Genomic DNA, 24,390 nt, shown 5'->3' with positions numbered 1-24,390 from the left:
CGATCCATGCGATCGGCACACGCGGAGCCCCCGCCCCGCCCCCGCCCTCCCGGCACAGCGCAGCCCGGCCCCGGGCGGGGTCCGCGGTTCCCCCGTCCCGCCGCTGTCCCGCAGCAGCGCCCGGTCACTTCTTCTGCAGGAATTTCATTTTACTGCCTGCAGAGAAAAAACAGCATTAGGAGCTTTAGGCGAGGGTGGGGAGGCCCTGGCACAGGGTGCCCAGAGAAGCCGTGGGTGCCCCTGGATCCCTGGAAATGTCCAAGGCCAGGCTGGACGGGGCTTGGAGCAACCTGGGATAGTGGAAGGTGGCCCTGCCCAGGGCAGGAACTGGTCCCTTCCTACCCAAATCGTAAACCAACATAGAACCATCCAGGGGAAGGCTCCTTAGGGAGGGGGGCTCACTTGAGCCTCTCACTGGGGAATCTTTGATAGATCTGCTAATTAGTAACACCTATAATGATATACCAGATCTTTTGGGGGCGGCATTTTTTGCGGGGTGCATTTCGGTGCATATGACCTGGATGTGTGCACCTAAGGATCCTTAAAATAAATACCAAGGTAAAATCCCTTTTTCCCTTCTAACCGTGTATGACTCTTGATTTTAAGACCAGGAAAAGGCATCGGTGGGATTCTGTGAGCTGGAGACACTCCAGGACTCATCAGGCTGAGGAACTTAAGGTGGAAAGCCACACATGGCCTTCTCTGCCGGCAGACACAACTTCCATCCCCTGAGCTTCAGCCAGGACCAAAGTTAAGGAATAAGCCTGGACAGCTCTCAGAGCAGCAACTCCCACAAACTTTAGATAAAGACACAAAAGCTTAAAAATAAAAGAAAAATCTCACACAATGTTCAGTGTCCCCTGAAGCAGTAAATGTAAACAAGGGGACACAGGTGCACAAGGCAGAGAAGGGGCCTTCCTCTGCACCAAATTAATTATTCAACAGCTAAAATTAATTTAAAAAAATTTAACAATGAACAAAAGCTAGGATGTTCCTTTACCAAGACTGCGAAGGATTTTGTTCATTCCAGTTCGTTCTGTCTCGGGAATACTCTCCAAATACTCCAAGGCACGGACCTCAAAAAGGCCTAAAGAGAAAAAAAAATTAAAAAATTAAAAATCACTCACCAAATGAGTTACTCCATCTTTTAGCATGTGGCACCATGATTAACAAGGCCATGAAAGGAAATCCTGCATGTGGTGTGTGTAAGCTGCAGGATCAAGGAGAAAGGGGAGATGCAGAAATTCTTTGCTTTATAAACAGAATTCTTTTGAGTAATTAGAAGGGTACAGGGCTACTCCATGTGACAAAATCCCAACAGCAGAGGCACGTGGCACCATACTTTGAAAGCGAGTCTGTGGAACAAGAGGCTGATGCCAAAGCTACCTTTGACCACGTTCTTGCTCAGCTCCCGGTCCTGGATGAAGCCCGCAAACATCTGGGTTTCCATGAAGAAGTGCAGGAAGTGGCGCACGTTGCGGGAGCCGTGGGATTTGCGGAAGGGCTCCCGCTGGAACACCCGCTCCCCCTTCTCCGTGACGCTCATGTGCAGGGAGTAGTGCCCCACAATCTCCACGAAGAACTGCACAAAAGCCTCAGAGACCAGGGAGTTGAGGGTCACGTCACCTGTGGGGAGGATATTTGTTGCTTTGGTCATTCCTCTCCCAAAGGAGGAGCAGCTTTTCTAGAGACCTCAGTCACTTTCTGTACTGGCTGTCTCAGACTAGGAGATTCCAGGGGATTGATATCAGAGAAGTCTCAGCTCAAATATTCAATTTCCCATTGTCAACTTTCTGCTGCAGCTGGGACAGGTTCAGCTCTAAAGCTTTTGCAGCAGTTAAAACATTCATAATTTCATTTTCCCTGTCAAACATCTGGTGTCTAATAAGCTGCCAGCTCATAACAGGCCAAGTTTAATTCTCTTCAAGAATCAGGCAAACTACAGAAGACAAGCTCTCTGGAAAACGAACTTTGTTTTTATGAATTATATAGTTTTCTGGTGCCATTCTCTCAAGCCACTCAGAGCTTTTCTCACACTTCCTTATCTGATGGATCATGTATAAAGCAGTAAACTTTGGAAATGATCTGCCAGATCACCCTCTAAAATACAGAAACTCGCTACATTCTCTGAGAAAAACATTGTCTCTGCCACTCAGAAAAATACAACAAAATTCAAAGCACAGGAACTGAGGCTGTTGGCCCAAAGGAAACTACAGTTCTGCACACACTAATTGTGAGAAGAGGAACTGTCAGCACACCAAACTTCTCACACATTCACAAGGAAGATGTTCTCAGCAAGATCACAGGGAAACAGCTAAAATGTCACTTCTTAGCATTTATTCCAATTTGCTCATTTTTATCAACTCCATGGGATCTACTAATGGGAAAACACTTTTCCATAGAAACCTTCCCACAGAAAGTACCTTGAGTGTCACTCTGCCCATGTGACAGGATTTCACTTCGTTCTTCCAGGATTTGTACAAGTGCAGCCTGGAGTTTATGGGGCAGGATCTCGTCCTCATCTGATACCTACAGACAGAAATGGCCAAGGATCAGCAGGAGAACCAGGGTATAGATTAGAAATATTCTAACATGCCTACAGCAGTTAGAGGGGAGTTATTCTGTGATATGGTGTATCTTGAGGGAGACAATATATTTGTCTTGCAGCCACAGAAATTAAAAACATTTGCTCAGCATGCCCCAAGTACATTTTATTAGAGTCACACACACAGCTGGCCACCACACAGACTCAGGCTTATTTCACCAGTAAAACACACAAAAACCAGTAAAAGTCTGTTGAGAAAATACAACAAGTCTCAGTAATATGGTTAAAAAAGTATCCCAATCCTTTAATACCTTTCTCCAGTTGCAGGCTGCAATGCAAAACAGAACAGTGAGGCAAGGAAAAGGAGAAGCAAATATCCTGAACTAGTAATAAAATCCCCAGTATTTTTATAGCTACTTGTCTGGGGATGCAGAAGCACTTTTGGGGAAGTTCAGCAGAGAAGCACAAGTGAACTGTGATAATTTGTTCCCTAGACTGTCGCTCCTGAGAAAAACAACAACCCGAACCAACAAACACACCGCAGCTGGATGGGAGAGGAGAAAGTGCTGTACAGAACGAGAACAGAGAGAGACAGATAAAAAGCAGCAGAGGATCTTAGGGATCCCCTTCACATCATAAACCAAGAAATAGTCCTTAAACTCAGCTCAGACAAGCAGCATCTTCGGCTTTGCAGAGCTCTCCAGCTCATGCAACCTCAACCTTGCAACAAGGATTTGTAAGCCTGTTCCCTTCTCTGTCAGTTCAAAAGGATTACAAGGTATTTCTTCAGCCACTGCAGTCTCCACATGAACACCAGCTTTTCCTGATTTCTTTTTATTATTTTCTTTCATCGATGCCTTTTCCTGGCACAAAACCATGAGTTACTGGTACGTTCTTTCACTCACCTCTTGCAAGAACTTGTCAGCACAAAGATCAACAATCAGAACCTGGGGAAAGATGTAAAAAACACACTGACTCATAACCAGGTATGTTGCTGTATAGAAAAAAACCCAGGTCTTTAATTTGTTTTTTAAATGTGGGATGTTTTTTAAATAGGGATGTGACACACAGAACACAAGTTCTGCATAAGTGCAGCCTGTCTCTGAGAACAGTGAATATTATTTATCTTTGATAACACTGGAACACCCTGACATTTATCTGGCAAATTCACCAAGTGGCTCGGAAAAGTTTGAGAGTTTGTATTCAGACAGAATCTAGAGATTATTCCAGAGAGGACAACCTCATCCCACTGACATTGTCTGTCTCACATATCCTCACCTCCTCTATGGGCAGGTCCTGGAGCTGTGGCAAGGAGCAGGAGAGGATGCCAATGAGGAATGGGGTCGGAGAGCACACGATATCAATCATGGAAGCTGGCAGGACGGGGATGTAGGTGTGCTGCCAGGTGAAGGGGTAAAGCGTTGCCACTGCAGCGTGCCCACATTTAGACAGAGTGCTGGAAAGATGGGAGAAGCACAGGGTGGGTGGTCAGTGTCTCCTTCAGGACAGGCTGGAAACGCTCAGGGCAGGTGTCACTCGTGTACAGTCTGTGCAGCAGCAGAGGCCCCATGCACCCACTTCTGAACTCAGTTATAGGGAGCTAAAACCACCATCAACCCAGACTAAAGAGGTAAAAAGGAAACATTCCCTTATCTCCTCTTGTGTAAACAGCATACTCCAAATTCTAGGCATGCACATGCTGTGTGGAGAGTGCAGAAGGTTTTCAAATGGAACTAATTGCAAAACTAGACAAGCTTGGACATGGGACAGGTCCAAACACAGAAGAAATAATAACATCCAGTGATAGTATCCCTCAGAAAGAACTACTCAGACTCATCTCTTACCTTAAGTTGTCAGCCACAAAGATGACCCTCCTTTCCAGCAGGAGAGAGGCGAAGACCCGGATGGTGTGGGAGACACTCAGACACTGCAAAAGGCACTCGAAGTCAACGTGCTCCAGCCGGGAGTCCAAGGGGCGGCACAGCTCCATCACCTGAGAGGAGACACAGACAGGGAGAGCTGGGGGGGCAGCCCAGAGCAGGGACCCTCAGCCTGGAGCAGAGGGGCCTGAGCTCACCACAGGCTGCAGCTCCTCCTAAAGGGCAGGACCAGGCACAGAACCCAGGGAAGGGCTGGGGCTGTGCCAGGGCAGGGTCAGGCTGGAGAGCAGGGAAAGGTTCTTCCCCCAGAGGGTGCTGGGCACTGCCCAGGCTCCCCAGGGAATGGGCACAGTCCCAAGGCTGCCAGAGCTCCAGGAGCGTTTGGACAGCGCTGCCAGGGATGCCCAGGGTGGGATTGTTGGGGTGCCCTGTGCCGGGCCAGGAATTGGACTCAATAATCCTTGGGGGTCCCTTCCAGCTCAGGATATTCTCTGAATCCATGATTCTACATAGAATCCCAGACAGCTGGCATGGGGCAGCACAGAAGAGTGCCCAAGAAGCTCTTCATTAAAAAGCAGGGAATCACTTCCACCGTCGATGATTCCACAGCAAACAGGGTTCTGGGACAACCTCCCTTCCAACTTCAGGATGTTTTCTTCAGACTAATTACTTCCAGGCATCACTGTGCAGTTTGCAAAGAGCCTCTGTGCCCCAGAGACCCCACAGACACCAGGCAGCCCATCCTGACCTCTGTTACCTCATCTCCTGCTCCTGGCAGGAAGCTCCTGACGGCGATGGTGCGTCCTGGGGCGGGGAACGGGGCCTCCATCACACTGCGCATGAAGGGGTGCACGAGGGCTGGGGACATCTCCCGCCTCTTCTCCACCTCATCCAGGATCTGCAGGGAAACACACTGGGCCTTGGGTCACTGCTGCTGGTGACCAGAGGGGAGAATCTGTCAGAGCATTCCCCTGGAGAGGGCTCCAGCACAGACCCACAGGCCTCTCCCACCTCACTTGGGACCCCTGTGAAATTCATCTTAAACGTCTGAACAATCAAACAGGAACAGCTTCCTGTGAGCACAACTCTCCATTCTCCCATCTCCTGCTACTGGAAGGAAATGTCTTGGATGTAGTAATTGAATTCTCATTATTTAGAGGAGTAAGAGGAGCAACACCCCATCCCCCTCGCCAAGAAACCTCTCTGAAACACCGTTCTAGAAACTGTGCTCCAACAATCAGAACCCCCTTTCACCAAATCTTGTCCCTGTATTCTTCTGCAATAACTGCCCTTTATCTGCAGCAGCTTTCCCCAGTCTTCACCTCTTTATCTGCCCTCCTCATGGTGCTACAAAAAACCAGGAGATCCAACCCCCTCCCAAACTGATTTTCCATTTCCAAGTCACAGAAGAAGCGGATGAAGGGGCACCCTCAGGAACACCAGGTATTAGAAGCCCTTCTGGCAGTAATTGCTGATGGATTTGTGTATCGGCTGACAAGACTCAGCACCAGTATTTTATTTCCCCTCTCAAAGCAAAGACAGCGAGGAAGCACCACTCTCCTGGGATGAGCTGCAATCACTAAACCTGACAGAAGCATCCAGTCACTCTGTGGAGCCTGCAGGCTGCCAGGGCTCAAGGAACAGGCTGTGCCAGCTCACCTTGGAGAAGAGGTTGAAGCAGCCCAGGCGGCTCACGATGCAGTAGACCTCGGGCAGGCGCTTCCCTTTCCCTTCTGGCTGAAAGGCAACAGCAACAGCTCTGCTGAGAGCAGAGGGGCAAGGAACAACCCAGCACCCACACTGCAGCTGATCTGCAGAATTCCTTCTGCTGCAGTCCCCCCTACACTTATGACTACAAAAGTTCTCAAGAAACACCCAGTTCCAGGAGCTGGTTCATGCCCAGAGCCCATTTCGCTATTTCTGGGCACCATCGTGACCCTTCCCTCTGCATCCCAAGGGTTGGCACCACCAAAGCAGCACAGGATGGGTGACCCACGAGGGAAAGCAGCCCTGAGTCATGTCCTGACAGTGCCCAGACAGTGATCTCTGTACCCCCAGCCCTCACAGAGATGCTCACCAGGAGCTTCCTGCAGTACCCGAACCAGCGGCTGCCGTCCTCCCCCGTCAGCACGAAGGAAAAGGTTTCACTGGGGGACCAAAGCAGAGTCAGGGTTAAATTCACCACACAGCTCAGGGGAGAGACTGACAAAGCACACAGACTCCTTCTGGTCATGCTGACGAGAGCCAAGGCACGATTACAAGGACTTTGGGATCTGTTCAGGGTAAAAACTTGCACCCCATGAGCTTTTCCATCTCTCCTCCTTCCCAGCTGCTTCTCCATTTAGCCAAGGAGCAGCAGAAGCACTTCCAGCCCCAGGAGCTGGCCTTGGACAAACTCGTCCTCCTTACAGGAAAGGCAGAAGCAGCTCCCCAGCCCACCTCCACACCTCATCTTCCCTCCTACCACAGGGGATTCATCCTTTCCCTTTCCCCTTGCTCTGGCTGCGGCTCCTCTGGCACACCCCAAGGCTTTCAGCATTGCCTGTTTCAGTCACGAGTATTCAAAACCAAGTCTTTACCTTTTAATGTCTGATGAAGGGAACCAGTCTTTAGGATCTGGAAAGCAGAATTTGGGAATGACCTTTAGCCTCTCTTCAGTATCCTTTGATGGTCTGAAGGGATGTTCAGGCTGGAGGGGTAACACACGCATTTGAAGTCACTGAAGTTGGTGCACAGCTGCAGCATTTAGAAAGCATTTTCCTGACACTTCCAAAGGCTGATCCATCACATAGCTAATGCACAGGTACAGGAGAACATGTTCTGACTATTAGCAGATTCCCAGTTCCCATCTTGCATTTTTCCTGCTGTTGATGGGACCTTTGTAAAATGATCCAACTGGTCTTGGTAAGGACAGAATAAGGATCTACAAGCATGGCCTAAGTTTATTGGAAAATGAAGGTAGAACTGACCCCCCAAATGATGGCTGGGTCAGCCTGCCTTGGCTCTACCCCTGGGAGATTTGAAAACACTAATAGGAACAGGAATGTGCTCAGCTTTTGATGTGCAGATCACTCATAACTCGAGTGCAAAAATGGTGTCTCTGAATCGCACGTTCCAGCCACACCACGTGTTGGTTCAAATCAAATCCCTCAAGGATTCCAGGGGAGAGTCCTCAAGGACTCCATGCTCAAAACTGCCCAGAAAGGGCAAAAGAAAGGTGTTCAGATAAGAGGCTCCATGAGAAATGTAAGGAAATTTTACATATTTAAGTAGAAATGCCCCCGAGAAGTGGAAAGTTTATGGCATAAAGTTGATTTTAGGCACTCAGCACATCCGGGCTATTCCAGTGTCCCAAGCTGTGACAGCACAAAGTGTTAGGAAAACAGAACAGCATTTTCACAGAGTAACACTTGTACAAAAGCTTAGATGTCCTTGGGCACACAGCCCAAAGAAGAGAGTGACAGCAGATTATTTGGAAGCAAAGCTAATATTAGAAGGGAGACACTGAATCTGGCACGCTGTCCCATCTAAAGTCACTCACCAAAACACTTCCATTTGAGCAGAGGATAAGTAAATACTGAGAAAATAATTTGTTGTGGCAGTGCCTTTATAAAAGCCAGTAAAGAGCAGGAGGGGAACCCTGCAGTGCCCTTCCCAAAGGCAATGGACAGATTGAGAGGCTGCACCAGGGAAAAGCCAAATCTGCTGCATTTCTTTCTGCCTCCCAACACCCTAAAGTTTGCACTTTTAGCAGATATTATTTGGGCGTGTTCAGTTTTAGTAAATTAACACTGTGCACTTTCTGGCTGTAGTTCCTTATTCATCCTGTGAATCCAAGGCATTTACACACTCAAGACACTGGAGGTATTTGCACACAGATCCTTTAGGCAGCAGGAACTGGGGCACTGTGGGACCTTCTGGGGTCCCCTATAACTTCCCTGAATGAATCTGGCATCTCTTCTATGTGGGTGGCGTGCAGATTCCTTAATAATCCCTGGCATCCTCCTGATGGCACAGCCAGAATTCCTAGCTTTGTTCTGTTTTCAGTGGAAGGCAGCAGGTACAAGCCTAGACAGTGACAACTGAATATTCATTTCAATCTGGTACCACGGAAGCACCAGGGCTCCATCTCAGCTTCCCAACTGTGGGCACTGAACTGTAATTCAGAGTCACACGCTGATTTTGCCACCCATTTGGGCTGAACAGCTTATTTCAAAGGGCTTGGTTTAGCTACAGCACTTTAACTTCCACAGCTCTCCTGGTTTTGGGGGTTTGTACAAACAGCTTTGCCATTTTATTATTATCCTTTTTCAAAGCAGTGTAAATAAGCATAAAAGCCCTGGGGTTCCAGTTCCTGTGCACCATCAGTGCTTCACTCCTTGTTTACAAAGGACAGACTGCCATGAGGAGGTTCCTGCCAGCTTTGGGACAGAGCTCTGCACTCTCTCCTGTCTTTCAGCTGGTATCAAATACCCTATGGCTTCATGAAATTTGAATTAAGTAGGAACCTTCCTAGTTCAAAAAAGGCAATAAACTCATTATCAAGACACATTCAACAACCTCCCAACACTACAAGTTAGGTCTGTAACAGAGCAAGGTGCTTCACATTCCAAGCCCAGGTCCTGACCAGTGTCGTTTAAGAAGGGAAACACAGAGCTGAGCAGCTCCCTGGGCAGGCTTCCATGCAACTCCTACCTTGCTGGGGAACTGCTGGATGATGTGGGGTGTGTAGGTGACCTCAGATGCCTTCTTGTGCAAGGACACCACCACAAAGAGCTCAAAGAGCCGCTGCTCCTGGAGCTCGATGAGATCCCTCTCCAAGGTCTGGTAGTGCGGGTTCCTTTTGGAGGCCGAGTGCCTCAGGCACCTGTGGCGACCTGGGGAGAGGAATAAATCCCAAACCAGCCTGTGGCTGGCACTGCCACACACCTACAGGGCACACAAGAGGACTCAGCATTGCCATCAGAGGGGGAAAAGGGATGGGGGGATTTGCCCAACATCCGGCTGCTCTCCATGGGACATGGGATGCCTGTGTTGGCTCCTCACTCACAGAGCTGCTCTTCTCCCAGGGAAAAAGTGACAGGAGGAGAGGAAGTGAGCTCAGATTCCACCAGGGCAGGTTTATATTGGATATTAGGGACAATTTCTTCACTGGAATGGTTGTTAAGCACTGGAACAGGCTGCCCAGGGCAGTGGTGGAGTCACCACCCCTGGAGGTGTTGAAAAAATGTGTGGATGTGGCACTTGAGGATGTGGTTTAGTGGTGAGCACGGCGGTGGTGTTGGGTTGATGGTTGGACTTGATGACCTTAGAGGTCTTTCCCAACCTTAACAATTCCAGGATTCTATGATTCAGATGGGGAGCACTGGCCTTGCAGCAGCCCTGCAAATCCCCCGACAGGAGATGGAGATTGAGAAACTGAAATTTCTCCTGCTGCCCGGATGTTCTTTCACACATCTCAGAGTGACACAACGGGGTACTGGGGAGGGAAGCCCAGCTCCACCAGGTCAGGAGCTGCCAGGACTCAGGGAGCCACTCCAAACACCACAGGCACTCAGGAGAGGCAGGGGCAGTTCCCTGGCCAAGAAACCCCTGAGCTGGGCTGTCCTGACAGGCAGCACAGACTCACAAGCACAGGCACAGCACTCTGACGTCAGGAATTCCTGCGGCCCAGGCGCCGTGACACATCCTAGACACTTTCAAACAGCTCTTCCATCAGGCAGTGACTCAATCACTGTATTTCTGCTGAGATTCTTCACTCTCCACTACTCTCCTTAACATGAAAAAATGGAACTTCACTTTTCATTCCAAGTTAAAGCCTTTTGAATGTATCCCTTCAAGTAAATGAAACACCTAAAATAATTAATAGAATCCCAGAATGATTGGGGTTGGAAGGGACCTTAAAGCTCATCTGATGGGCAGGGACACCTTCCACTATCCCAGGTTGCTCCAAGCCCCATCCAGCCTCGCCTTGGACCCTTCCAGGGATGAGGCAGCCACAGCTGCTCTGGGCACCCTGTGCCAGATCCTTCTGTTTAATCTGTCTTCACATGGAAGCTAAAACCAGCTAAAACCAAGGAGGTGTTTCAAGTCTGGAGTTTGGGTCTATGATCAAACTCAGGCCATTGGAACCGGACAAATACCCAGGCCAATTCTCCCCAGAGGAAAAGACATTTCACAGCATTACATAAAACAGAACCAAGGGAAGGAATCAGGAGGGAAATGACCTCAAGCAGCAGCAGCAAAGGTGATCAGGAACAACCTCTCACAAGCCATGGCATCAACCCAAAAATGAATCTGCTTCTGGTGACTGGTAGGTTAATGGCATTAAACCTCAAGGGCTCAGGGGAAGTGGCAGAAAAAGAGGCTGGTTTGTCACAGCAACAGCTCCCAGACTGGGCCAACTGGCCTCTCAGAGGCTCCCTGTCCCTGTCTCAGCAGATCCCACACGTCACAGTGCTCATCCCACCAAGGGCGCAGTGCTGTGGGGACAGGACCAGCCCCTGTGATTCACTCACTTTTGGGCTGATTTTCCGTATCGCTTTCATTCCCACTGGTTTCACCTGAAACACACATAGTTTTCACTTATTAGCCATGCAGAAGGAAGATGGGCAACACCCAAAGTTGGGAAAGAGAGACAACCTGAGACTCATCAGATCAACATCCCTCGGGGCTGCCCACCAATCCTGCCCAAAGCATCAGCGAAGGGCAGCTGGGAAATGTGTTACAACAGCAAATTGCAAAAAGCAGAGCTGGTATCAAGCCAGTGCTGTCAGTGAATGACCTGCGGGTCAGCTGAACACGGGCAAGGAACACAAAGCAGCTGGTTGTTTGATGCTGCTGTAAAACTTAACAGAGTTGCTGAACAGAATATGCTGTGAATAAAGACCCTACTATGGCTACACAATCAGAACAAGGCACACAGACAATGAGTGCAGTAGTCAGAGGCAGTTCTCGTGCCAAGTGGTTTTCTGGGGAATTTTTGCTTTAATCTGATTTTTTTGACAAGGCACTTTTAACCAGTAGCCCAGCTCTCCAGGCTCAGAATCTCTACCTTGTGACCATGTTATCTTTGGGTTAGGCAAGTGTTCCTTGAGCTGAAAGCTCAATTCCAGCCACAAGTCTGGGGTTTGCACGGTTGTGTCAGCGTGAGGTGGTGGTGCCAGGCCAGGGGGCAGAGGAATTGTGCCACTCAAGGTGTTCAGAGCACAGACAGTGCTGCTGGAGACCCCAATACCTTTCACTGGAGCTGCTTCTCTCCCAGCAGGACTGAGCACCTTCACCTTCTTCTTTCCACGCTTGGAATCAAAGATCTCCTGTATTTTTAGTACCAGCTGAAATCCAAAGTTGAAGCAGAGGTTAATGTGGGGGTCCAGAGAAAGGTCTGGGTGCCAACAGGAGGGCAGCCCAACAGCCACTATCCAGGACTTGGGAAAAGCTTCCCAAACCCTGCAGGAACCCTGGCTCAGAGGCTGGAGTCCTCCTAACCTAGCTCACTGGATAAAGAATGAGCACAGATTTCTGCTGCAAGGGAGGGATCACTGTCAGCACAGCTCAAAGCTGACACCAGACCGTACAGGCATTCTGGAAATTGTCACACTTGCCTTCCCAAATAGAAGTGACAAACTGTCTGGCATCAGATCTCCATTTTCTATGCAAGAACATCTTACAAACCCACAGAGGACTCAGAACACTCTCTCCAGCATCCCAATTCCTTCCAAGCCCAGAAAAAGCAGAGCTCTCTCACTGTAGCTTGGGGGTTGGTTTTTGGGTTTGCTGCTGTAGTTGGATGTCAGCTCAAGTCTCCTAAAGCACAAGTGAGGCACAGAACAAGGCTGCTCCAAGCACAGGCCCTGTCCCAAGTGTTTGCTGCAATGAAAGGATGATGTACCTGCAGTAACCTGGTCATGGGGAAGGTGTCCCTGCCCACGGCAGGGGGTGGAATGAGGTGGAATTTAAGGGCCTTTCTACCCAAACCATTCTGTGATTTTGCACAAATGAAGACAGACAGTGGGACAGAATAATGGGTCTGTGCTGCAGGACCACATACCTGGTCCACTGGAAGAAAAAAGTTGGGAAAAAGCACAGCCCAGTGCAGACTAAGCCACAGACATGAAAGGAGGGTCAGCATTTTGACAACCTGAGTTGATGCTGTTCATCTTCCTTCCACTGGTCACAACAGCCTTAAACCCAAAGTCCTGACACTTTCTGTGTCCCTGTCACAGCTCTGTGCTTCCCCCTCACCTGCCAGTGCCCCTGTGGCTCCTGACTCCCCACATCAAAGGCGGCTTTCGCTTCATGTGAAGAGGGATTTACCCTAAATGCAGGGAGCAGGTCAAGTTCATTCCTGCCTCAAGAATTCATTAAACTGAACATGGGAGGGTGGGGCCCAGACATTTGTCATCACAAATACTGCATAAAACGAAATATATTAAAGAGAACCTGTTTGTTCAGCTCAAGCATTTAATCCCCAGATCAGCAAATCAGGCTTAGGCTCTCCTTTTCCAATCGATTTCTCCCCCATTTTCTGCCTCAGCCAGTCCTCCCAGCACGAGGAGGCTGCAGGAAACAAACAGCCCACAGCAGAGAGCAGTGCTTCTCCTGCCAAAGCTGCCTTCTTTCCCTTTTTATCCAGCCTCACCTAGAAGATCTTCATTTCTGTCCTGATTTTTGTGCAGCTGAGTCACCACCCTGGGTGTGTTTAAGGCAGCCATCTGTTTCTCAAGCAAAAAGTTTTATCTTTTTAGACCCCAGTCCTTTTCTCAATCTCTCAAGCAATCTTGGCTCAATTCCTCATGAGCAAAGAGAGTAAAGTGCTCTTCCTGCATGTAAATTGTTACCAGATTTTTGGAATAGGTTTGCTTTGGGAGAACATTTTACTTTCCCTCTCCAAATGAAAGATACTCTCCATCACAGCATTTTTATAATCTTGCCATCTCCTTCCTGATTTTCCAGACCTAGGGTTTGTTTAAAAACACAGACAGGAGTTACTTGATACTCCAAAGCACTTTAAAGGTTTAAAAAGTCCTTTGCAGCTGTCCAATTCTACCTCACGGTCTTGTGCAATCTGAGCAAATACACGTGATTTTCAGATGAAATAAAGATCTGCTGAAGTGAAATGATTTTACCACAGCAAAAATAAGTCCTTGCCGCTACCACAACTGGAATTTGAGTCCCATGCACAAAGTGCCACCACAGTGGCAGCTGCAGCTGCCCTTCTACAGCACATGGTGCCTTTTATCACCAAGGGATGTGAGCTGGCAACCAGCACAAGGATCTAGAAAGGTTCCCAAGGCACCAAAGGAGAGTCAGAATAGTCCAACAGTCCTCTGTGTGAAGGTGGATTAAATGCCTTCCTCACCCCTCTGGCCTCAGCAGCATGATTGTCTTTGCAGCCAGGCCGGAAGGAGAGGCCAGAAGGGACAACTGTATGAAGGCTTTGTGAAATGCTCTTATCCCTGAGAGTTCCTCTTCACCTTTAAACTATGGAACAGCTGTTCCTGATGCCAGTGCAGAACTCCAAGCCAACATTCCAAGTAACCAAGGGCCCCACAACCATTCCACAGCTCAGGGCCTGCAGTGAACACAAGGATGAGTCTGGGAAGTCACCGGGAGCAGGGGACACGCACACACAGCGTTCCAGAGCTGCCCCTGCAGCTCACCAAGAGCACAAACCCAGCACCATCACACTCCATGGAAACACTGGGAACAAGGCTTAGATGACAAAGCACGAGGCAGGGCTTGTATTCACACACAGCCCTGACCTCCAGGTCAACACTGAGCACTTTGTCTGCCAATTCCTGGCCAACAAAAACACCACTGTCCCAGCTAGAACTGGCACTCAGATCCCCAAACACCACCCCTGCCACTTGGAAAGGGAATGGCTGGAGCAGCAGTGCCAAGCAGCAATCACCTGCCAGGCACACAACTCTGTGGCCACTTACAAAGCACTTGCAAAGCAGCAAGAGCTTGAAATGCCAGGCAAGAAGTGGAGTTTCACACTTCAAGCTCACCCAGGGCAGGTTCTTTCTCCTGCTTGCAGCCTCTACTGCTCGGAACAGCTTCCACTCAGACAGAGTGACAGGCAGGGAGGTCTCCTTCCCCATCTTCCCTTGGAAACTTGTCTGGGAGGGCTTCAGCTCCAGCGACTTGCGACTGAGGAAGGGAGGTTTTGGGGGAGGCTAGAAAACAGAAGCAGAAGAGATAGTTAAGCATGGGATGAAGCTTTGGTCCAAGGTCACAGGCAGAGGAGTCAGATTACAGCTGGTGAATCTGCTCTGCCAAGCCCTCCATCCCACCCTCCCACTCAAGCATCTCACCAACACTCTCCTGCTCCTACTCTTTTGCTCCTTAGCAGCTTAATCAGCTGCCATGGCTGTTCATTATTTACATTACATGTTATTTACATTAATAACAAACAATAAAAAAATAAGGCAAACCAATGACTTGCAGTGTGGAATGTGAGGCTGGGGTGAGCACAAACGAGGGCCCTTGTGAGAATGCTTCTGCAAACACCTGACCCTTTAATCCCCCCACCCTACCTTGGGAGCCCTGCTGATGCTCCGGGGAGGGGGCAGCTTCCAGACAGATGGGACCTTCCACAGGGGCAAGGGCAGTGCTCTGATATCTTCATAAGGATTTTCTTTTGTAGGACCTGGGAAAAGCATTGGATGGGGGATTTATGAAAGGAGATAAAGCCCTGTATTTTTGCCAGGGATATAAGTGGGGAGAGTGTGCAGTTGTCTGCCAAGCTTTAACAGGGTCTGGGAGACCTGTTTAAAGTTGGATGAGGTTCCCACCACATCCTTCTAACCCACTGACATCAACTTGGCAAACTGTACACAGACTCAGCAGAACAAAACACTTCTTCCCCTGCAGAGCAAGCAGCTCTATTGCAAAGCAGCTCGTTTTGGCAGTGTTCACACTGATCTCTGTGCAGCACTCAAGCAAAGCCTTCCAAGAGCTAATAAAGAAATCAGTTCAGCACAGGCCAACTCCAGTGACCTCCCATGACATCTGAAATCAGGCTGTTCACGTGCAGATGTCACCAACACCAACAAAGACCCCCAGATGGGGAAGACCTTAAAAGTCCCCGAGCCAGAAAGGGCCTCAATGCATCCTCACCTTCACTCCTCCCTCCCCAAAACTGCCACCCTTAAACACAGTGAGGGCACCCCCAGAAGCACAGGCACATACAGATAATGTCCTCGTAGATGTTGTCTTCGGACTGGGTGTAGACCAGCCTGGATCCTGCTGTGCCATTTGTCTCCTCCCGAGGTCTGTGGGAGCTGCTGGCTGCGGGCCGCTTGCGGAAGCCCTGGATGTCCTCAAACTCAAAAGATTTCCTAGAGGAAAACCAGTGGAACTTCTTCTAAAGGCACCTGCTTGAGTTGCTGTCTCCAGTCCACACACAGTGTGGCCCTTCTGGGGACCATCCAGCACACGGATGCTCCACTCTGGACCCGCATTTCCAAGGGTTGAGGTCTAGCCCCAGGCAGCAGCTCAGCCCCTTGCTCCTGCCCCGTGGGATGGGGGAAGGAATCAGAGGGTAAAAGAGAGAAAACACGTGCATGGGTCGAGATAAAGACAGTGTGGAAGGTAAAGCAAAAGCTGCACAGGCAAGAAAATCAAAACAAGGGGTTCATTCCCTATTTCCCTCGGCAGGGAGGTGTCCAGCTGTGTCCAGGGGCTCTGTCATGCAGAACGGTGACTTGGGAACACAAACTCCCAATGTTGCCCCTCTTCCTGCTTCTTCCCCAATTTTAACAGCTGAGCACAACATCACAGGGTCTGGAATATTCCTGGGGTCAGCTGTCCCCACTGTGTCCCCTCCCAGCTCTGTGTGAGCACAGCTCACGCAATCCTCTGTTATCAATATTTTCATCACAACCCCAAAACACAGCACCACACCAAGAAGAAAATTATCCCAGTCAAAGCCAGCACCAAGTCCTGCTCACTTACTCTGGGACATTTGTTAAGTTAAAAAGGGAGCTGGAGGCTCCATGGCCAAGCACACTCCAAGCAGGCATGGCCAGACCCATCCTGTCAGAGGCAAGAACCCAAACCACATTTTGCAGACTTGGAGCAGCTCAGAACCAGGGCACTGCTTCCTACTGGGCCTCTCCCCCTCGTGCTCAGGGAGAGAACCTCGTGCATTTGTGGGTTGGCATTTCCATCCACTTGGCCACTATTTTGAAATCAGGGCACAGAGGTCACAAAGCAGCTGCAGGGATCTAGCCCACCATCATCATAAAATTCGGGTTCTTGCTGCACACTTTGCCACAGTGGAAGGTTTCAGAACCTCAAGCCACATCTCTGCCGGTACTGTGCACACCAGTCTTGCACAGGCAGCTCACCTGCGAGCAGGATTTGCATCAAGCCACCTCAGAAGGGTATGGGAAAGAGGGAAAACCAGCCAAAGCTACTGCAACAGCACTACCCACAGCCTCCAGCCTTAAGCAGCAAGAGAAAAATGAAAAAAAAAAAAGAGGAAAAAAAGGAAAGCCAAACACTCAGCAGCCACAGTGCCCCAAGAGAAAGCTACTCTGCCATCCACAAATTGCAGCTGAGGGCAAGCAGCAGGCAGGGAGCAGGCAGGTCTCTCCCTGGGGCCAGCATACTGTCACTCCACTATGTTCTAAGGTGTGGGCTGACATCTGTTTGGAACCTGTAGCCTTCTTTGCAAAATTGTCAGCAGCAAAAGCAGGATGCCTCCTCCCAGGAATATCCTTTTCCCATGAAAAGAGGCATCATCACTAGCAGCACCTCCACAAGGACATCATGCCAAGCAAGCTGCTGAAACCCATCTAGAAAGTGGTTTAAGGAAACATTTCAGACATGAGAGATGAATTATGTACCTCTGGGCTCTCCCTCTGATCCTCCTGTTGGCTATGTTCTTCTCGGGGTTGTTGGAGGATGACACCAGGTCCCTTCCACACTGCTTCTGCAGGGGAGCTTCCCTGGTGGCACTGGCATCTCTACAACCACCAGCACCCTTCTCTGCCAGGTAGCGGAAAGTCCTGCGGGGTTTGGGTGGTGGATCAGGAGCTGGCTCCTCCTCTTGCCCCTCAACCTCAGAGTAAATGTTTCTCAAGCTCCTCTCTGCCCTGCAGAGAGTGTCCACTCCTTCGATTTGCAGTTCTCTTTCCGTGGAGCCAGGGCTGCCTCGATTCCTCTGGAGGTCCAAGGGAACAGGAGGGGCTCTGCCAGGCAGGAGGGGATCTGCTCTCCTCCACAGAGCTTGTGAGGTATAGAAGTTCCCTGGGGGCAGTGTCACCCCTGGGGCTGGGAAGCCTGTTTGCCCTTCTCCTTTCTCCTTGGCTCGGAAAGCTGGGCCAGCACAGTCCCCAGCCTGCCAGCAGCTCCGTGCATCTTCCCTGAAATCCAACCCCAGGCTCTTTGGATCTTTGGACCCAGCCTTTCTGCCATTCTCTGTGCGTTCTGGCTTCACTTTGGGTAGTGCATTGCAGTTGGGGTCATACTTTACTCCAAAGTCCTTAGGCTGCTGCTTCTCCTTGCTGGGGCACCCCCGTGTCCTGCCCTCCCACTGCGAGATCTTCTGCTTGATGTTGCGGCAGTGGCTGCGGGACAGGGTCTGCACAGCCGCGCGGGAGAAGCTGCTGTCCCCAGCCCCCGTGGGGTGCATGGCAGGGGCCAGAGCGCTCACACACAGCCCATGTCCAGCCCCAGCCACGTCCTCCCGTGTCCTGCACACATCAAAGCTGGCACGACACTCCAAAGTGCCCAGCGGTGTGGGAGAGTCCGGGCTGGCTGCTCCGACCTGCGGGCAAAAACGAGAGCCATCAGCTGCACCCCAGCCATGCTGCTCCCCACCCCAAACTCCCAGCTGCTCCCTGGCAATGGCTGCAGAACATTCCTCCCCAGATCACAGCAACCACATGCTCAGGACAGGCTTCCAGAGCTCGCTCCCCACCGGGGCTGTTTGTGTACACATCTGGGAGTGAAAGGGAGCTGAGGCTTCACCGGCTTAAAAAACAAACACAACAGCACAAAGCACCCTGAGGGATCCCGAGCATCCAAACTCAAGGAAATTATTTAATGGCTGAGGAACACAGCAGTGTGGATCTCAGCCAGCCCTTCTGCAGGAGTGCAGCTCCTCCTGAGGCTCAGGCAGTAGAGACAAATCCCTGTGGCACCTGAGCACCCCACTCAGCAGAGACACAGCAGGACACGAGGCACCAGGGCAGCTCTAGAAAAAAGGAACCACGTCTGCTTCTCCGGAGAGGAGCTGCTGCTTCACACAGGATGAGAAGAGCTGTGGTGGCTGGGGAAGAGCCCGACTCCGGCAGTGCATCCTCCTCCCAGAAGTGCTCCCTTGCTCCACAACACAAGTGAAAACCTGCCTGGTGTTCTGTTTGTCAACACCTGACCTACATTTGCCATCCAAGAGATGGGAGGGTATCGGTGCCCAGCCTGTGGCTTGCAGCCAGGGGAGGTTCAAAAGGCAAAAGAAACAGGTGAGTTCTCACCTTCAAGAGAAAAATCAGCCCGTGTTTAGATCAGCAGAGAAGGAATGCTAGAGAAACATTTTGGCTTCTCCTACCCAAGCAGAGCGTGCACAAACAGGAGCTGTGCTCTTTGAGATTTCCCACACCTGTAATCCGGGGGATACAGCACACATCCTCCAGGTAATCCAGCAAGGAGTGCAGGTGAAACCACCAGGGAAAACTGGGGTGGCTGTACAGACCCAGCACCTGCAGGTCCAGCATGGCCTCAGTACAGACATTTCATGTGTGGAATCCTCAGCCTTGGAGCCCTTTGGCTCTACCTGTAGCTCACAAGCCATCCCCAATATTCTCAGATATACCAGCACAGGTGAAAACTCATCCTGGACAGAAGACAGCAGCCCATAGGCTCTAACAAGCCCTGTTCCTCCCTTTCTCTGGGCAATTATCCCATTTCAGAAGTTCCAATCCTCCAGCATTGTATTTAACAACCTCCATTTGTATCAGGAGACAAGTGCTCAGCTCAGGCCAGGGGCCACACTGGCTTTGGTAACATTCCCCTGGCACCAAGACATCCCCCTGCAAAAGGCAGGGAAACAGCAGCAGAAAAGCACGCGGAAAAACACGCGGAAAAGCAGAGGATTCCTGCAGAAAGCAGCCAGACCTTCTCCAGGTGGGACCAGGGGCCAGAGTCACACCAAGCCGGTGCTCAGGCTCCAGCTGACAGAGCCAGGCAGCTCCCACTGCCACCCTGGGCACGTGTCCTCCACAGCCACTGCCACCACACCCGGCCAGCACTGAGTCACCACAGCCTGGCAGGGTGGGCAGAGCCAGGGATGGGCAGCAAACCAAGCTGGGAGACAGAGGAGCTCAAGCCTGCCTGGCAAGGGGCATGCCCCACTCTCCAGGCTGGGTGTGGAGAGCCCCCACCAGAGCAGACCCACACCCTTCCCACTGCGGGTACCACACCTCAAATTCCAGGGCTCAGGGCTATCCCTGAAGCTGCTGATCTGCAGTGGGGCAATTAAAAGCAAAGTACTGGCCTTGGCAGATCGACTTGATAGCATTAATGAGAAAGCTCACTGGTCAAGGACATCCCAGGGCTCCCAGGCAGTTCGGGGATGGTTTGGGCACACATGGCACCAAGCCTTGGCTCTGTGCTGCAGTCTCCCTCCCTGCCAAAGCAGCACTGTTGCTGTGGGAAGCAGCTCCCTGTCTCCACAGCGTGGGCTCCTGCAGGCTGGAATTGCTCAGCTCATTGTCCCAGAGAGCTGCTGGGAACTCTCCCACTCAGCAGTGAACGGGATAAACTTGGACAATCTGGGTAAGCACCAAGCTGGGGATATTTGCTCCATCATCAGCCCTCTGTCCCTCATCAGCATTCCAGACTGTCCTCAATGCTTCCGTAGCCGCTGGAGACCCTCTTCCCGCACCAGCGAGGGGCCCCTGCCCTCTCCTATAAATAGGCATTGTTGCCAAAACATCCTGAGCCAGGGCAGAGCCATCCTTCCTCAACCCGTGTCTGCACAGCCCTGATTAGCAGACAGGAAAGCAGCTTTCCCTCTGCTGTGCCACTACTGAACTGCTGCAGCACCAGCGCTCCAGGACACTCCCAGGGACCTGGCTGGCAAAGGACAGGCTCTGCTGGGGACAGCCAGGTGAGGAGAGGGCTCCAACAGCCTCCTCAGCACTCCAGCTTTACACCAGGCTCCTCCAGTGCCTGCCAGGTCTTCAAACACCGGATTGCTGGGTGCAGGACTGGCACAGGGAGAGGAACCCAAAGGACCCGTGGTGCGGAGCAAGGGTTTATCCACAGCTCTGAACAGGTCCAGCACAAGCACTCATGGAGCACATGCAGCCCATCCCCACAGCAGCCCACAGCTGCTTTGATTCCCAGCAGCACTGGCTGCTTTCTCCTCCAAATACTCCAGCTGTGAGCTCCTCTGGGAGCAGCCTGGCAAAACATCTGCAGAATATCATAGAAGGGACCCACAAGGATCATCCAGTCCAACTCCTGGCCCTGCACAAGACAGTCCTGGAGCTCTGGCAGCCTGGGGGCTGTGACCATTCCCTGGGGAGCCTGTTCAGTGCCCCACCACCCTCTGGGGGAAGAACTTTTTCCTGATATCCCACATCCATGAGGACAAATCACTGCCCAGAGGAGGCTGAGTAGCCCTGCACAGCTTTCCAGGTGGGTCCATCCTTGCTGTGCCCAAGCTGGGCAGTTCTGCTGGCTGCCAGCCCACCCCACATCCTTCCTGCCACGGCTCACATTGGGAAGGCTGCAACAAAAACTGCCTGTGCTGCAGCTTCCTCAGCCACAGACCCATTTCTGCTTCCCCACATTGAGCCAGGGCCCAAGTCAAGGCCTAATGCTCCTGCCCTCTCCCACTGCCCACGTCCATGCTCCCATGGTAAGGCACAACTGGGAGCTGAGAAACGCGGAGGAGAAGCTCAGCCTGGGCCAGCACATGGAATCCTGGAATCCCAGAACAGGTTGGGTTGGAGGGGACTTTAAAGCTCATCTCCTTCCACCTCCTGCCATGGGCAGGGACACCTTCCACTATCCCAGGTTGCTCCAAGCCCCGTCCAACCTGGCCTTGAACGTGCAGGAATGGGATCCATGGACAGTCAAGCACAAGCTTAAAGTTTCTCCCCTGCTCAGTGCTGCTCCCTGGACTGTCTCTTCCAAAATAGCCATCCAAGGAGGAGAGGAATGCAGTTTTTCACCTGCCCAGGCTTGCTATCAAGAACCAGGCATTTAATCTCAGCTCATCACGTGAGCCCAGGCAAGAGTAGAGACTGATCTTTGGCGAAGAAAGAGCACTCTGCGGTGGTGTGATCCAAATTAAGTAACCCTTAAATGCAGTCCAGGACAGGCTAAAACACAGTTCAGGGACACAGAGCTGGCAGAGACCACCTGGGTCAGGCAGCCAGCACTCGTATCAAGCACTACACAAATCATACCTGTCACAGAATAACCAGACTTGTGACCGCTTCCATCCTGACCTCCCCTTCCAAACTCCTTCACTTGTGCTTCCTGGTATTTCCAGAGAAGCCAAATTTATCACCCTTACAGCATTAGGACTTAGAGGAGATCGGTGTAGTCAAGAATACTGAATTATTTCACCAGAAGCAGCAGTTTGGGGGAAAATTACATAATTTCTAGACAAAACATCACACATTTCTGACAGAAGACCGCCTCTCTGACCCACGCTATTTGAAAGCTCCCGAAGAAGAAGAATTCAGCATGTTCACAGCACATGACAGGTAGCCCTGACTCTTTTTCCAGCCCTGAAAGCCAGAGAGCACACTACACATTTTCCATGCAAAGCCTCAAGACAATTCCGTTTCCTGAAACCACATTCTCCAGGAGAGAAAGCTGCCAGTGCTGTTCCAGAATAAATCCCTGTCTAGTGCTGAGGTCAAGCCCCTCCACCACCCGTGCTGCTGGAACCCCTCAGCCCCCTGAGCACCCTGCAGCAGAGGCACAGTGAGAACAGAGGCACTGACACAGCACCTTACCTTGTCCTGCTCCTGGGAACAGAAACACCGCCTGGACCAGCCCGTGCAGCTCTGAGGCAATCTCAGTCCTTTGATGAAAGCTGTGCAGTCCTAAACCACCCCAGAGTCCTTGTCGCCAAGCCTCCTGTGTTAGTAGCCAAATAAAAGCAGTTTCTGGTCTTCTGAAGCCTAGGGAAGCTGGCAGCTCATTCCTGGAGGGAAAGGACCCCTTCCAGAGCTCTCAGCTACTCCCATTCTGCTCCTGTCCGGAACAACCCTGAAGCTCCTCGGAATAACTCTGCCATGCTGATGCCTCAAGGACATGGGCAGTACCAAACAAGCAGATTTTATATCAAAATAAGTAACTCTTCAGGAATGCAGTGTGCTTAGTCATTTCCATCTTGATACAAAGCTACTCTAACCATGAGGTATTAACTCCTTCCATGCTGCTGCATCTCCTGCTGAGGAACAGTCCTGCCTCATTAGATCCATGGCCACAGCCCCTGGACACAGAAAATATGCTGCTAATCCAAATTATACAGCAAAAGGAGGTTAAGTCTGGCCTCTGCCATGGGTCCTAAGACTTTTGTACTGACTGTCTTTTTCTAAGTGATGAAATTCAACTTCTTGAAAGCAAGTTTTTCCTCAAGATATGAAAATCCCCAAATCAGAACACTTCCAACATGTCAGCCCTGAAGGCTTCTACACCAAAGGGCACATGGACAGAACCCACACCGTACTATTTTTAAAGCCGTGGGTTTTTAACCTGACTCACAGTATCTGAATGCCCACGGTAGCAATACTGACAACAGCAGTTGACTCAGCCCCTACACCCCGGGCCAGCTGCCAGCCCCAGGAACGCACACAAGAACCGAGACAAAAGCTGGGCATGGAGTTAAAAATCAAACAACACTTATCCTGAAGCAATCCCTCGGTGCCACCATCAGAGGTGAGATTCCAAAGGAAAGTCACAAAGCCTGTGTGGCTTTACATGGGCCACCCCAGACAGGCTGTGTCTGTCTCCCACTTTACAACAAACCACTCAGTCCTTTGGGAAAGTCTCAGCAGCACCAAGGCAGCTGCCCCAGGAGGTTCAAAGGGTGCAGACCAAGGCAGCACCAGCAAACCTCTCAGACACCATCCAGATAACGTGTTCCAGACCTGCACACTGAGTCATATCCATGTTATATTATATTATTACAACTGGAAGACTGAGATAAAAATTTCGCCAAGCAGCAATGGACAGCACTAGGACTCAAGGTCAGATCCAGGTCACATCCAGGTCAGCCCCTCCAGCCACCACTGCCCAAACACACATTTCCAGGGGCTGATTTTCCTGCAACTGCTCTTCTACTTTCCTTCCATCACCAGCTGATGCCAGTCCCAACTGACAGGAGGAATTGCTCCAGCACTCTCTGGGCTCTATCACAGCCAGGTACCCTCTCAGCCAGGCCGTGTTCAGCCACGGTCACTGGAACAGAGGGGTGTGTGTATGCAGTGAACTGGGGAAGGCAAGGGGAGACGGTCCAGCATGCCCAAGGAGCTCTGTAACCACTCAGCCCCACGCACCTCAGTGCAACAAAGCACAAATACCCAGTGAGACCTAAACCACCACAGCCTAGCAGTGAGTTATTTGCCCTGAAGAAACGCTGAACAGAATCACAGAGTGGTGGAGGGTGGGAGAGACCCTCTGAAAGTGTCACCTTCTCTGCTCAGGCAGGGGCACCTACAGCAGGATGGCTTTTGGATGTCCCCGCGGGGAAACACGCTGCAGCACCCCTGGGCAGCCCACGCTCCATCGCCCTCACCGGGAGAAGCGTTCTCCGATGGTCAGCGGAACCCTCCCGTGTGTCCGGCTGCGCCCATCACCGGACAGCCCCGGCTGGGTCCGCCCGGCACCCTCCCTGCAGGCATCTGGACGAGTGGGGGAGATGAACCCACCACAACTCCGGCTCCCCTTGCGAGCTGGGTCTCCTCCCGGGCAGCTGGAGAGGGC

General features: G+C 51.1%; 1 protein-coding gene across 7 annotated transcripts; it reads right to left on the bottom strand.

Annotated features, from left to right (window-relative positions):
- On the bottom strand, positions 1 to 24,384 carry DENND2C (DENN domain containing 2C). Of its 7 annotated transcripts, none has more exons than XM_017727178.1 (19): positions 24,336 to 24,384; positions 17,283 to 18,205; positions 15,622 to 15,770; positions 14,967 to 15,079; positions 14,439 to 14,606; positions 11,663 to 11,759; positions 10,944 to 10,988; positions 9,121 to 9,302; positions 7,005 to 7,114; positions 6,503 to 6,572; positions 6,085 to 6,162; positions 5,183 to 5,338; positions 4,390 to 4,538; positions 3,824 to 4,001; positions 3,451 to 3,492; positions 2,424 to 2,529; positions 1,387 to 1,626; positions 1,001 to 1,087; positions 1 to 156 (listed from the first exon to the last, which is right to left on the bottom strand). In XM_017727178.1, the coding sequence occupies exons 2-19, from the start codon at positions 18,068 to 18,070 to the stop codon at positions 125 to 127; spliced, it is 2,790 nt and encodes a 929-aa protein (XP_017582667.1). In that variant the 5' UTR covers positions 18,071 to 18,205; positions 24,336 to 24,384; the 3' UTR covers positions 1 to 124. The 7 variants fall into 7 exon arrangements, 6 of the variants coding, with proteins under 6 accessions (XP_017582667.1, XP_017582669.1, XP_017582666.1 ...); XM_017727180.1 differs by lacking the exon at positions 24,336 to 24,384 and adding an exon at positions 24,203 to 24,322; XM_017727177.1 differs by lacking the exon at positions 24,336 to 24,384 and adding an exon at positions 22,416 to 24,182.
- Positions 24,385 to 24,390: the final 6 nt, after the last annotated feature.

Source organism: Corvus brachyrhynchos, unplaced genomic scaffold, assembly GCF_000691975.1.
Source record: "Corvus brachyrhynchos isolate BGI_N302 unplaced genomic scaffold, ASM69197v1 scaffold72, whole genome shotgun sequence".
In the NCBI taxonomy this organism is placed as follows: domain Eukaryota; kingdom Metazoa; phylum Chordata; class Aves; order Passeriformes; family Corvidae; genus Corvus; species Corvus brachyrhynchos.
Note: the sequence above shows the minus strand (reverse complement) of the source record. Positions and strands in the feature narration are given on the sequence as shown.